Raw genomic sequence first — 15,000 nt, forward strand, 5'->3', positions numbered from 1 at the left:
CCACTCATTGATGAACTCGACCAAACCACCCAGCTACAACCTGATTGGTTCATCTGATGTGACACTGCCACCTGTGGGGGGAGACAGGAAGTGACCAGCCTCTGTACGGGTGTCACACCTGTCCCGAGTCGCTCTGCCGGCTGCTGGGTGTGTGCTGCGTTCAGGTGCCGGCAGGAAACGTGGAAGAACAGACTCTCGTTGTTGTTTTCTTTTCTCCTCCCGCTCTTTCTTCTCTGACCAATCAGAAGCAGCGCCTCACTTTGGCTTAAAGGCTCCGCCTTCATTTGAGCTGCTTGTACATCAACCAAACAGACTGTGTGTGTGTGTGTGTGTGTGTGTGTGTGTGTGTGTGTGTGTGTGTGTGTGTGTGTGTGTGTGTGTGTGTGTGAGAGCAGATGAGAGTCGTCCAGTCAGACAGACAGACATCCCCTGGCGTCTCAGGCAGATGTTGGACATACTGGTGTATGAGGAGAAACAGCAGGTACACACACACACACACACACACACACACACACACACACACACACAGACTGTAAATAATCAATTGCAACACTGATTTGTTTGATTGATTGATTGATTGATTGACTGATGGCAGGGTGTGGAGGAGACAGGCCCGTGTCTGGAGTATCTGCTGCAGCACAAAATACTAGAGACACTCTGCACACTGGGCAAGGCACAGGTAACACACACACACACACACTCACACACTCACAGGTCAAGTTGTGTTGTGTGAGAAGGTGTGTGTGTTGTGTGTTGTGTGTTGTGTGTGTGTGTGTGTGTGTGTGTGTGTGCTGTCTAAGTCAACACGCCTGCTCCCTGAAGTTCATCAGTCACATTCACCACTGACTTCATCTCCTCCTCTCCTCTCCTTGTCTCCTTGTCTCCTCTCCTTGTCTCCTTGTCTCCTCAGTATCCTCCTGGAATGTCTCAGCAGGTTTTGTTGTTCATCTCAAAGTTCTTGTCTCAGATCCAGAAACCTCTGTTGCACCTCATCAGCGTGTACAGACCTGTACAGGTACACACACACACACACACACACACACACACACACACGCACACACCCACACACACACACACACGCTCTTGTTAAACGCTGCTGGTTGTAGGTAATGAGCTCAGAGGGTTAGCCGTTAGCTGTTAGCCTGATGCTGTGCTGCTGTGTGTTGCAGAAGCTGATCCGGCTCTGTGCACTTCCTGGTTCGCACACCGAGAAGGAGGAAGCTCAGTTCCTATTGGTCGTCTGCTCCAGGGTCAAACAGGATCCCTACGTCCTCCACTACGTCTTAGAGGTGTGGAAACACAGAGGGTATATGTGTGTGTGTGTGTGTGTGTGTGTGTGTGTGCAGGTATAACAGTTATCATTGAAACTCTTCATCTTTTCTGTTGACAGCTTCCAGACCAATCAGCAGCCAGGACTTCAGGCTCCGCCCCTGACCAATCAGAGGCCAGGAAACAAGCCTCCAATCACATGACAGAGACCGACGTGCCTTCCAACCCATCAGGTTCACCCATGTCTTCTTTAAGCCCCGCCTCCAGCCCCGACCAATCAGAATGCTCTGCCTCCAGCCCCAACCAATCAGAGAGCAGTGTGTCCAGCGGCCTGCTGTTTGCTCTGGTGCAGCTCACCAAGAGCCAGGTGAGTTCACACCTGAGCTCTGTGTGTGTGTGTGTGTGTGTGTGTGTGAGTGTGTGAAAACACACAGTCTGATGCCTCCGCATGACAGGTAGCGGGGCGTGGCAGGCTGAGGGGCGGGGTAGGCAGCGTGGGCGGGGCAAACTGAGGGGCGTGGCAGGCTGATGGGCGGGGCAGGCAGCATGGGCGGGGCAAACTGAGGGGCGTGGTAGGCTGAGGGGCGGGGCTTGGCAGGCTGATGGGCGGGGTTGGAGCGTCTGAGTCTGGCTGCTGCTCTCCTCAGAGAAACCAAATGATGTGTTACTGTTGTTGTTGTTGTTGTTGTTGTTGTTGTTGTTGTTACTGTGGAGGTGAACTGAGGCCAGAACCAAGAACCAAGAGCCAATCAGTGAGCAGATGGGTGTCTGTTGTCCATGGCAACAGCTGTAGTGTTCAGTGATGTCACGGCGTGGGCAGAGTACTCTGTTTGAATAACTTTATTGAAACTTGCACGGTGACGTCTGTCTGTCACGGCGTCACGGCAACAACCAAGGAGGAAGTTAAAGTTCAAATCCTCTGCTGCCAATCAAGTTATTTCAAAATGATCAGAAGCTCAGTTCACTTTCTGTGGGCTCCACAAGCCAGCTGTCATGTGACACGTGTGTGTGTGTGTGTGTGTGTGCGTGTGTGTGTGTGTGTGTGTGTGCGTGTGTGTGCGTGTGTGTGTGTGTGTGTGTGTGTGTGTGTGTGTGTGTGCGTGTGTGTGCGTGTGTGTGTGTGTGTGTGTGTGTGTGTGTGTGTGTGTGTGTGTGTGTGTGTGTGTGTGTGTGTTTCTCCAGAAGTCCTCGGTGCGTCTGAAGGCCTGCTCCTCTCTGCTGCTGCTCTGCTCCCTGCAGGCCGGGGAGGCAGGGGGCACTGAGGGTTCTGCAGGTTCTGCAGGTTCTGCAGGTTCTGCAGGTTCTGGAGGTTCTGCAGGTTCTGCAGGTTCTGGAGGTTCTGGAGGTTCTGCAGGTTCTGGTGGTTCTGGTGGTTCTGCAGGTTCTGCAGGTTCTGCAGGTCCGGGGGAGGTTCTGGCAGAGCGAAGCCCCCTGGCGGTGCTGCTGGCTGGGCGGCTGGTGCAGCTGCACGGCCTGCTGCCCCTGGAGCAGCTGGAGCCCAGAGAGCTGCAGGGCTGGCAGCACACACCCTGGAGGTACACACACACACACACACACACACACACACACACACACACACAAAGCAGTATTCCATGACAGTGAGCTCATGCTGTCTCCTGTCAGCTCCCAGTTCTCCCAGTCCAGCTCAGACGGCACCGATCATGTGACCAACTTCTTCTGCTGGCTGGACTTCCTGGATCACCTGATGAAGGAGGCGCCGCAGGTACAGCTCACCTGACTGATGACACGGCTGACAGTCACACTAACACTAACACTCACTGCTGCTGCTGCCCCCTGGTGGACATTCTGTGTGCCTGCATCTGTCTGTCTGTCTGTAAGGGTAATAACTTTTTACTCTTCAGCCATAATGACCAAGTTGATGTTAATGAGACCAGGGTTTTCCCTGCCTTATAATTTCTTAGGCGCACCGCCTCGACGTTTTCACCGACCGCCGAGATCAAATGAACGAGGAAAGGGGGAAAAACGCACACTGACATATTAAATCTGCGGCTCCTTTAGGAATCTGTTGTTGATGCTAGCTTGGATTGTCCGGAGGGAGTTAGGCGGGTTCTGGGCCAAGTCATGAAATACTGACAACTGAATTAACCAATCACTGCAGAGAATAGTTTCTGCGTGCACGCTGAGAGGATGGCTTTCAGCCGCAACACGTCCGCTGTAGGCTCGGCGGTGGGGGAAGGTATGAGTCGCCGAGCGCGAAAAACACAAGCGCTCGCAAATCCCAGTGATCCATTGGGATTTGGGTGACTTGTGTGAAGCTGCAGATTAGCCAAATAAAGCGTAATGTATTTTTAACGCGGAATTTGGCGTAACAGCTGCACCGGCACGGCACGAGCCAAAGGGCAGAGAAACTCTCCAGCTACAGCAGCGCACTGACATAGACTGTAAAACAAAGTGAAGAGGTGCCACTCCGCTCTATTTTCACTGGCTAACAGCAGCACACTGGCTTAGCTTGTCTATTCAGAGAAGAGGCATCAAATGGCTGCTATGGGGGCCAACATCATCACACAGGAATCAAATGTGGCTCATTGAATCCACAAGAGTCTCAGCTTTCCAGTCAAAGCAACTGATGCAGCTCCAAGACTGTTTAGGCCCCAGTCTGCACACACACACCATTTTACAACAGGCCACAAGAACACATGTGGACTGCAGGCTTTGGGGCCCAAACTGCATGGGATTAGCAGAAGGTGGGCGTGTCTGCAAAGGGGAGAGAACCCATTTTCATTCACACAGCTGGAGGTCAGAGGTCAAGGGACCGGCTGGAGACACACATGCTGGTTTTTCCCCTAAAGCTAAAGTTCAGCTGAACCTTGCAGTGATATTTAGCCTCCTTGCTGAGAACCCAGCATGACATGTTTGGCACAAGTGGATTCCTTAGTTTGTTTTTAAATTGATTTTTAACAATAGTAAAAAAAAAAAAAAAAAAAAAAAAAAAAAAAAAATCAAGTAAAAAAAATTGTAACAAAAAAAAAAGAATTGTGATACTTCAGTGACCTGATAAGCAGCCCACCCCCACCTGCCACCCCTAATGTCAGACGGTTCAGACGCCACACTGACCCTGACCCACGCTGCAGATCTGATGCTGAGTTCTTGTCGTCTGAGTCCTGGAAGAAAAATAAAAAACTTTCTCCAACAGAAAAAGCCTTTTGATGTGTGGCTCTTAGCTAAAATTACTCACATTAGGTAACAACATAATGTTTTACACTCACAACCTGTGTTTTCTGTGTGTGTGTGTGTGTGTGTGTGTGTGTGTGTGTGTGTGTGTGTGTGTGTGTGTGTGTGTGTGTGTGTGTGTGTAGGTGCTGGCGGTGAGGCTGGCCCAGGCGGTGCACCAGGCGTGGCTGCTGGCGGTGCTGCAGCCTCAGCTGCTGCAGATGTGAGTGTCATGGGGGCCTTCCTGTGGTGGTGGTGGTGGTGTTGTTGTTGTTGTTGTTGTTGTTGTTGCTGAGCTCTGTGTGTGACTGGACGACTGGCCAATATGGACAACACAATAAAATCAACATTTTTCTGATCAGGTCTTGCAGGATTCTAATCCAGATGTTTCTTGTTTAGAATCTTCCAAGAGTGGTACTGGATTAGAGAGCAGATCCATGAAGCTTTGGGTCTCAGTCTGTTTTATTGTGAAAGGGCAGCAGCTTCCTGCTCTGTTGGCAGCAGCGAGGTCAGGGCCTCACTGTGAGAGCTGTTGGGGTCAGAATAGAACCTGATACTGAGCTCAGCAACAACACACACACACACACACACACACACACATTGCTGAACTAATCTCACACTTCCAAAGAGTTGTATTATGTTAATATGAGTGTGGTGGGTGTGTTAGATTCCTGTGCCTGTGTCTCCCTGCAGGGCGGAGCCGGCCGTCCTGCTCAGCACCGCCCTGCTCAGCGCGGTGGTGCGACTCGTCCAGTCGGCGGCGCTGCTCGACCAGCTGGTTCTGTTCCTGCTGGGCCCACACACACACACACACACACACTCACACACACATACACTGAGGGAGCGCCTGCTGGAGCGCTGCGACCACATCTCCGACCAGGTGGGTGTGACGTACGGCAGCCTCACTGGACAGAAAACACCGGGCACACAGATTCAGATGCATGTGAGAATATGTGTGTGTGTGTGTGTGTGTGTGTGTGTGTGTGTGTGTGTGTGTGTGTGTGTGTGCAGATCAGCATGGCGTCCCTCTGTCTGGTGGAGGAGCTGCTACAGAAGCCTCATGAGGACATTCTGACCATTCTGGTGCTGAGGAACCTGGAGAGTCGCAGCTACCTGTCGCTGCCCCCTGCTGGTGTGGAGGAGCGGCCGACAGCCGACCCTGCAGAGGAGAACGAGTGAGTTCAGCCCCGGGCGGCCAGCAGGCTCCACCCCCTTCACACCTGGTGCTCACCTGTGTCTCAGGCGCTCAGACAGCAGCACTGAGGACAGACTGTGGTCGCAGTGACCTCACCACGACCTCACCATGACCTCACCACGACCACGACCTCACCACGACCTCACCATGACCTCACCACGACCTCACCACGACCTCACCATGACCTCACCACGACCACGACCTCACCACAACCTCACCACGTCCTCACCACGTCCTCACCACGACCTCACCACGACCACAACCTCACCACGACCACGACCTCACCACGTCCTCACCACGACCTCACCACGTCCTCACCATGACCTCACCACGACCTCACCACGACCACAACCTCACCACGACCACGACCTCACCACGTCCTCACCACGACCTCACCACGTCCTCACCACGACCTCACCACAACCACGACCTCACCACGACCTCACCACGACCTCACCACGACCTCACCACGACCTCACCACGTCCTCACCACGTCCTCACCACGACCTCACCACGACCACGACCTCACCACGACCTCACCACGACCTCACCACGTCCTCACCACGTCCTCACCACGACCTCACGACCTCACCATGACCTCACCACGACCTCACCACGACCTCACCATGACCTCACCACGACCACGACCTCACCACAACCTCACCACGTCCTCACCACGTCCTCACCACGACCTCACGACCTCACCATGACCTCACCACGACCTCACCACAACCTCACCATGACCTCACCACGACCACGACCTCACCACGACCTCACCACGACCTCACCACGTCCTCACCACGTCCTCACCACGACCTCACGACCTCACCATGACCTCACCACGACCTCACCACGACCTCACCATGACCTCACCACGACCACGACCTCACCACAACCTCACCACGTCCTCACCACGACCTCACGACCTCACCATGACCTCACCACGACCTCACCACGACCTCACCATGACCTCACCACGACCACGACCTCACCATGACCTCACCACGACCACGACCTCACCATGACCTCACCACGACCACGACCTCACCACGACCTCACCACGACCACGACCTCACCACGACCACGACCTCACCACGTCCTCACCACGACCTCACCACGACCTCACCACGACCTCACCACGTCCTCACCACGACCTCACCACGACCTCACCATGACCTCACCACGACCTCACCACGACCTCACCATGACCTCACCACGACCACGACCTCACCACAACCTCACCACGACCTCACCACGTCCTCACCACGACCTCACGACCTCACCATGACCTCACCACGACCTCACCATGACCTCACCACGACCTCACGACCTCACCACGACCTCACCACGACCTCACCATGACCTCACCACGACCACGACCTCACCACGACCTCACCACGACCTCACCACGTCCTCACCACGTCCTCACCACGACCTCACGAACCTCACCATGACCTCACCACGTCCTCACCACGACCTCACCACGACCACGACCTCACCACGACCTCACCACGTCCTCACCACGACCTCACCACGTCCTCACCACGTCCTCACCACGACCTCACCACGACCACGACCTCAACACGACCACGACCTCACCACGACCTCACCACGACCTCACCACGTCCTCACCACGTCCTCACCACGTCCTCACCACGACCTCACGACCTCACCATGACCTCACCACGACCTCACCACGACCTCACCATGACCTCACCACGACCACGACCTCACCACAACCTCACCACGTCCTCACCACGTCCTCACCACGACCTCACGACCTCACCACAACCTCACCACGTCCTCACCACGTCCTCACCACGACCTCACCACGACCTCACCATGACCTCACCACGACCACGACCTCACCATGACCTCACCACGACCTCACCACGACCACAACCTCACCACGACCACGACCTCACCACGTCCTCACCACGACCTCACCACAACCTCACCACGACCTCACCACAACCACGACCTCACCACGTCCTCACCACGACCTCACCACAACCTCACCACGACCTCACCACAACCACGACCTCACCACGTCCTCACCACGACCTCACCACGTCCTCACCACGACCTCACCACGACCTCACCACGATCACGACCTCACCACGACCTCACCACGACCTCACCACGACCACGACCTCACCACGACCTCACCACGACCTCACCACGTCCTCACCACGTCCTCACCACGACCTCACGACCTCACCATGACCTCACCACGACCTCACCACGACCACGACCTCACCACGACCTCACCATGACCTCACCACGACCTCACCACGACCACGACCTCACCATGACCTCACCACGACCACGACCTCACCACGACCTCACCACAACCTCACCACGACCACGACCTCACCACGTCCTCACTATGACCTCACCACGTCCGGCGGGGGCTTATAGAAAGCATGGGTGAACAGTCTCCTGTTCCAACTTGTTGCCTTCTGTCACTCTGACCTCTGACCTTTGACCTCAGACAAACTCTGCAGCTGCACTAGTACACACCCCCACGCCCTGGAGGCTCATGGGAAATGGTGTTTCCTGCTTTCTGATATTGAAAGTGTGTTTGTTGACGTTCTCCTGCAGAGACCTGGAGGAGGATCCCTTCTTCTCAGACAGCATGTTCTCAGACAGCCAGCTGCTGCCGCCTCCTCTCTCCTGCCCCGCCTCCTCCTCCGCCTCCTCCTCCTCCTCTGGACAGGGCTCAGCCGCAGACGTCGTCAACAGGTAGCCGACAGACAGGAAGTGGCTCTCACACCTTTGATCACCTGGATGAGTCTCTGCAGGCTGACAGGCTGAACAGCAGAGGGCTGCTCTGCATCCGACACACAGCCTCACTCTGAACTTCACCTCCGAACACACAACACGCCACACACAACACGCCACGCCACACACGCCACGCCACACACAACACGCCACACACAACACGCCACACACAACACGCCACACACAACACGCCACGCCACACACAACACGCCACACACAACACGCCACACACGTGTTGTGTGATCGGAAGTGAACGCCACACACGTGTTGTGTGTTCGGAGGTGAACGCCACACACGAGTTGTGTGATCGGAGGTGAACGCGACGCACGTGTTGATGTTCAGACGATTTTGAGGCCTCATCTTTTCCCACAATGCCTTGCCTCTCTTTCATTCCAATGGCACATAAAACAGATCCACACAGCATTTATCCCTTTGAGTCCGGCCGCCCCCTAACTCTGTGTGTGTGTGTGTGTGTGTGTGTGTGTGTGTGTGTGTGTGTGTGTGTCTGTGTGTGTGTGTGTGTGTGTGTGTGTGTGTCTGTCTGTGTGTGTGTGTGTGTGTGTGTGTGTGTGTGTAGCTTCCTGTGTCTGGTTCCTCAGCAGGCTCGGTCAGCTCACCTGCTGCAGGGAGGAGGATATGACTCCTACGTCCACGATGCTCACAGCCTGGTAGGCCAGCGCACCCACATGGTACTGATATGGTACTGATATGGTACTCACATGGTACTGACATAGTACTGACATGGTAGTGACATGGTAGTGACATGGTACTGACATAGTACTGACATGGTACTGACATGGTACTGACATGGTACTGACATAGTACTGATATGGTACTGATATGGTACTGACATGGTACTCACACAGTACTCACATGGTACTGACATGGTACTGACATGGTACTGACATTGTACTGACATGGTACTGACATGGTACTGACATGGTACTGACATGGTACTGACTTAGTACTGACATAGTACTCACATGGTACTGACTTAGTACTGACATAGTACTCACATAGTACTGATATGGTACTGACATAGTACTCACATGGTACTGACTTAGTACTGACATAGTACTCACATGGTACTGACATAGTACTGATATGGTACTGACATGGTACTGACATAATACTTACATGGTACTGACATGGTACTGACTTAGTACTGACATAGTACTCACATGGTACTGACTTAGTACTGACATAGTACTGACATGGCACTGACATAGTACTCACATAGTACTGATATGGTACTGACAGTACTCACATGGTACTCACATGGTACTGATATGGTACTCACATGGTACTGATATGGTACTCACATGGTACTGATATGGTACTCACATAGTACTGACATGGTACTCACATAGTCCTGACGTAGTACTCACATGGTACTCACATAGTACTGACTTAGTACTGATGTAGTACTCACATGGTACTCACATAGTACTCACATAGTACTGACTTAGTACTGACGTAGTACTCACATGGTACTCACATAGTACTGACTTAGTACTGACGTTGTACTCACATGGTACTCACATAGTACTGACTTAGTACTGACGTAGTACTCACATGGTACTCACATAGTACTGACGTAGTACTCACATGGTACTCACATAATACTCACATGGTACTGGCGTAGTACTCACAGGTACTGATGTAGTACTCACATGGTACTCACATAGTACTCACATGCTACTGACGTAGTACTCACATGGTACTCACATAGTACTCACATGCTACTGATGTAGTACTCACATGGTACTCACATAGTACTCACATGGTACTCACATAGTACTCACATGGTACTGATGTAGTACTCACATGGTACTCACATAGTACTGATGTAGTACTCACATGGTACTCACATAGTACTCACATAGTACTGACTTAGTACTGACGTAGTACTCACATGGTACTCACATAGTACTGACTTAGTACTGATGTAGTACTCACATGGTACTCACATAGTACTCACATAGTACTGACTTAGTACTGACGTAGTACTCACATGGTACTCACATAGTACTGACTTAGTACTGACGTTGTACTCACATGGTACTCACATAGTACTCACATAGTACTGACTTAGTACTGACGTAGTACTGACGTAGTACTCACATAGTACTCACATGGTACTGATGTAGTACTCACATGGTACTCACATAGTACTCACATGGTACTCACATAGTACTGACGTAGTACTCACATGGTACTCACATAGTACTGACTTAGTACTGATGTAGTACTCACATGGTACTCACATAGTACTCACATAGTACTGACTTAGTACTGACGCAGTACTCACATGGTACTCACATAGTACTGACTTAGTACTGATGTAGTACTCACATAGTACTCACATAGTACTGACTTAGTACTGACGTAGTACTCACATGGTACTCACATAGTACTGACTTAGTACTGACGTTGTACTCACATGGTACTCACATAGTACTCACATAGTACTGACTTAGTTCTGACGTAGTACTCACATGGTACTCACATAGTACTCACGTAGTACTCACATGGTACTCACATAGTACTCACATGGTACTGGTGTAGTACTCACAGGTACTGATGTAGTACTCACATGGTACTCACATAGTACTCACATGCTACTGACGTAGTACTCACATGGTACTCACATAGTACTCACATGGTACTGATGTAGTACTCACATGGTACTCACATAGTACTCACATGGTACTCACATAGTACTCACATGGTACTGATGTAGTACTCACATGGTACTCACATAGTACTCACATGGTACTCACATAGTACTCACATGACACTGACGTAGTACTCACATGGTACTCACATAGTACTCACATGGTACTCACATAGTACTCACATGGTACTCACATAGTACTCACATGACACTGATGTAGTACTCACATGGTACTCACATAGTGCTGACATGGTACTGACATGGTACTCACATAGTACTGACATAGTGCTCACATGGTACTCACATAGTACTGACATAGTACTGACGTAGTACTCACATGGTACTGACATGGTACTCACATAGTACTGACATAGTGCTCACATGGTACTCACATAGTACTGACATAGTACTGATATGGTACTCACATAGTACTGATATGGTACTCACATAGTACTGACATAGTACTCACATAGTACTGACATACTGCTGACATAGCTCTAGTATTACATCCGATGCTGATACCGTAGTAATCCCATAGTAGTACTGCAGTAGTGAGTGATGTCGTCCTGTCCCGTCCTCCAGGTGAAGGAGTGCCTGTCTCTCTCTCAGTCGTGGGATTGGCCGGACAGCCTTCCTCCTCCCTCCTCCTCAGTTTGGGGGGCGGAGCCTTTCTCTGAGGGTTCTCTGCTCAAGGTGCTGCTGGACCGACTGGGACGCATCCTGGAACAGGTAGACTGTCTGTCTGTCTGTCGGCCTGTCTGTCTGTCGGCCTGTCTGTCTGTCTGTCGGCCTGTCTGTCTGTCTGTCGGCTTGTCTGTCTGTCTGTCTGTCTGTCGACCTGTCTGTCTGTCTGTCTGTCGACCTGTCTGTCAGCCTGTCTGTGTGTCTGTCGGCCTGTCTGTCTGTCTGTCTGTCAGCCTGTCTGTCTGTCGACCTGTCTGTCTGTCTGTCTGTCGGCCTGTCTGTCTGTCTGTCTGTCTGTCTGTCAGCCTGTCTGTCTGTCTGTCTGTCTGTCTGTCTGTCAGCCTGTCTGTCTGTCGACCTGTCTGTCTGTCTGTCTGTCTGTCTGTCGACCTGTCTGTCTGTCTGTCAGCCTGTCTGTCTGTTGCAGTGAGTGATGATCACCTGTGCTGACCTGTCTCCCTGCAGCCGTATGAGCTGAACCTGCAGCTGACCTCCATCCTGTCCAGACTGTCTGCCTTTCAGCACCCACTGCTGCAGGAGTACCTGCTCAACCCCTACATCAGCCTGTCTCACTGCTGCAGGTCTCCCTTCTCTGTCCTCATCAGGGTAAGACAGACAGCCTGGCTGCTGCTGCACATAGAGTGTAATGTGTGTGTTGTATAGTTCCCTGGGGTGTGTGTGTGTGTGTGTGCGTATGTGTGTGTGTGTGTGTGTGTGTATGAGAGAGAGTGGTCTGAGTCCACATGGTGGTGAAATCTCCTCTTTAGTTGTTCTGCGCTGCCCTTACGAATATGTCAGTGTTGTGTCCAGCGGGGGCAGCACTGAGCTAAACAGCCTGCAGGTCAGTGTTGTGTCCAGCGGGGGCAGCACTGAGCTAAACAGCCTGCAGGTCAGTGTTGTGTCCAGCGGGGGCAGCACTGAGCTAAACAGCCTGCAGGTCAGTGTTGTGTCCAGCGGGGGCAGCACTGAGCTAAACAGAGCAGAATCTGTGTGGGTCAGTGGGGCTCAATGCTCTAAACTGATCAGTCCATTTGATCCAGATATTGATCAGTAACTGGACTGTTCCTGAACCAATCACCAAACACACAGGAGGAGCAGGATTATCATCTACAGAGCCGACACTCTGCTCAGCCTCTGCAGCGCCCCCTGCAGGAGGAGCAGGATTATCATCTACAGAGCCGACACTCTGCTCAGCCTCTGCAGCGCCCCCTGCAGGAGGACACACATGTTCTTGCAGGAGGAATATTTCTGTAGACCAGCTCATTCATCATGGTGGACATACTATCACATGTTGTAGTAACCATTATGTGTGTGTGTGTGTGTGTGTGTGTGTGTGTGTGTGTGTGTGTGTCAGGTGATAGGAGAGTTGATGCAGAAGATCCAGCTGATCCCCAATCTGACAGACAGACTCGTCAACGTTAGGAAGCAGCTGCTGGGAGTGGACAACAATGCAGGGTGAGGAGTGTGTGTGTGTGTGTGTGTGTGTGTGTGTGTGTGTGTGTGTGTGTGTGTGTGTGTGTTTGTGTGTGTGTGTGTGTCTCAAGTGTCTTCTGGTCTGTGTGTCCTGTGTGTGGGTCTCACCTGCGGGGTGTTGTGTCTGCAGGCTGGAGCACCTGACTCTGCTGAGAGGCGTCATCGTCCTGGAGGAGTTCTGCAAGGAGCTCGCCGCCATCGCCTTTGTTAAGCTCCCCCTCAACCACGTCTGACTCCTGCTGCTCCCCGTGTCCTCCTGCTGCTCCCCGTGTCCTCCTGCTGCTCCCGGTGTCCTCCTGCTGCTCCCCGTGTCCTCCTGCTGCTCCCGGTGTCCTCCTGCTGCTCCCCGTGTCCTCCTGCATCTTCTTGTTATAGTACATCTTTGGCTGGGAGCTGATCACCTGTCCAACTCAGTCGGGGCTGCAGTTTGTCCCAGACCGGATCCTCCTGCTCTGAACCTGCTCAGACCGGTTTGTTCTGGTCAGGATCTTCAGTTTGATTTGCTGAGAGAGAGAGAGACGAGTCAGTCCGGACTCAGACTGAGCACGACCTGACGTCAGGCCGCCAGCCTCAGCTTGCTCACCACGGCCATGACGCCCTGAGTGGACGGACTGTGAGCCCATCATCCAAACCACGTCCAGAGTGGAGTTGTGGCGTGAGCCCGGCGGTCTGCAGGCGGTCTGGAGGCGGCCTGGAGTTGGTCTGGAGTTGGTCTGGAGGCGGTCTGCAGGCGGTCTGGAGGCGGCCTGGAGGCGGCCTGGAGGCGGTCTGGAGTTGGTCTGGAGTTGGTCTGGAGTTGGTCTGGAGGCGGTCTGGAGGCGGTCTGGAGGCGGTCTGGAGGCGGTCTGGCGGTCTGCAGGCGGCCTGGAGGCGGCCTGGAGGTGGTCTGGAGTTGGTCTGCAGGCGGTCTGGAGGCGGTCTGGAGGCGGCCTGGCGGCCTGGAGGTGGTCTGGAGGCGGTCTGGAGGCGGTCTGCAGGCGGTCTGGAGGCGGTCTGGAGGTGGTTAGAGATGCGGCGTGGCCACACTGAACAGCTGTGTGGATGCACATGTGCCCCCAGTGCTTTCTGAACTGTGAAACCAAAGTAAAAGACAACAGGTCTGGAACTTTTTTACGGCCAGGATCTGGAAGTACATTTCCTGTTTATTTCTCCCATGGCCTTTTAGAAAATCAGCATTTTAAGAACGTTATGGCCTGAATGGAGCAGGACGTTTTTTAAAAAGAATCAAAAAACATTAAGTTCCCTGCGGATGCTCCTCTCTTCATCCCTAAAAAACACCAGATATCTGACTGGAAACCGTCCTGGCAACGACAAAACAACAGCCTCCTCCGTCTAGACGGTCACCATGGTAACAGCTCTCTGATTGGCAGAGCCTGTTTAAAGGACAAAGTGGATGTGAAGATGCTGTCATGCAGCAGCGTCGAGCTGATGGGACGTTCGATGAGCCTTCAGTAAGCCCCGCCCATGAGCGTGACTTTGGCCTGTGGCAGCCTGCGGTTCTGCTGTAGCCCTGTGTGGAAACAGGAAGTAGACTGTCACAGCAGCCGACAGGACCTGTGACGCTCGTACGTGATTGGCTGCTGACGGGCAGTGCTGTCCTAAAGGCACCAGCAGTTTGTATTTTTTTCTTTCTCTGTAATCTCTAAACTTTTGGGTGACTTGAGCTACCAGTTATGTCCCAGTATCCCTATAAGCTCCGCCTCTTGCCGCAGCTCCATCAGCTGTGATCCGGCGGGGAGGCTGAGCG

The 15,000-nt window shown here is 52.8% G+C and overlaps 1 protein-coding gene across 4 annotated transcripts in view; it reads left to right on the forward strand.

Annotated features, from left to right (window-relative positions):
• The window catches only part of fhip2b (FHF complex subunit HOOK interacting protein 2B), a 19,869-nt gene that overhangs the window by 3,092 nt on the left and 1,777 nt on the right, over positions 1 to 15,000 (forward strand). The window contains exons 3-19 of one of the 4 annotated variants that reach the window (XR_003928720.1): positions 396 to 481; positions 596 to 679; positions 911 to 1,015; positions 1,170 to 1,289; positions 1,391 to 1,636; positions 2,452 to 2,804; positions 2,893 to 2,992; positions 4,587 to 4,663; positions 5,134 to 5,320; positions 5,452 to 5,615; positions 8,240 to 8,380; positions 8,997 to 9,087; positions 11,679 to 11,825; positions 12,246 to 12,386; positions 13,135 to 13,235; positions 13,384 to 14,134; positions 14,231 to 15,000. The exon at positions 14,231 to 15,000 is cut by the window's right edge and continues 1,777 nt beyond it. Coding sequence is in view for 3 of the 4 variants with exons in the window: in XM_030059487.1 (XP_029915347.1) it covers positions 396 to 481; positions 596 to 679; positions 911 to 1,015; positions 1,170 to 1,289; positions 1,391 to 1,636; positions 2,452 to 2,804; positions 2,893 to 2,992; positions 4,587 to 4,663; positions 5,134 to 5,320; positions 5,452 to 5,615; positions 8,240 to 8,380; positions 8,997 to 9,087; positions 11,679 to 11,825; positions 12,246 to 12,386; positions 13,135 to 13,235; positions 13,384 to 13,486 (2,246 nt within the window). In the remaining variant the exon portion in view is untranslated. Of the gene's footprint in view, positions 1 to 395; positions 482 to 595; positions 680 to 910; positions 1,016 to 1,169; positions 1,290 to 1,390; positions 1,637 to 2,451; positions 2,805 to 2,892; positions 2,993 to 4,586; positions 4,664 to 5,133; positions 5,321 to 5,451; positions 5,616 to 8,239; positions 8,381 to 8,996; positions 9,088 to 11,678; positions 11,826 to 12,245; positions 12,387 to 13,134; positions 13,236 to 13,383 lie in introns of all 4 variants that reach the window. The other 3 variants (XM_030059489.1, XM_030059487.1, XM_030059488.1) reach the window with 3 other exon arrangements.

Source organism: Myripristis murdjan, chromosome 9 (genome assembly GCF_902150065.1).
Source record: "Myripristis murdjan chromosome 9, fMyrMur1.1, whole genome shotgun sequence".
Classification (NCBI taxonomy): Eukaryota; Metazoa; Chordata; class Actinopteri; order Holocentriformes; family Holocentridae; genus Myripristis; species Myripristis murdjan.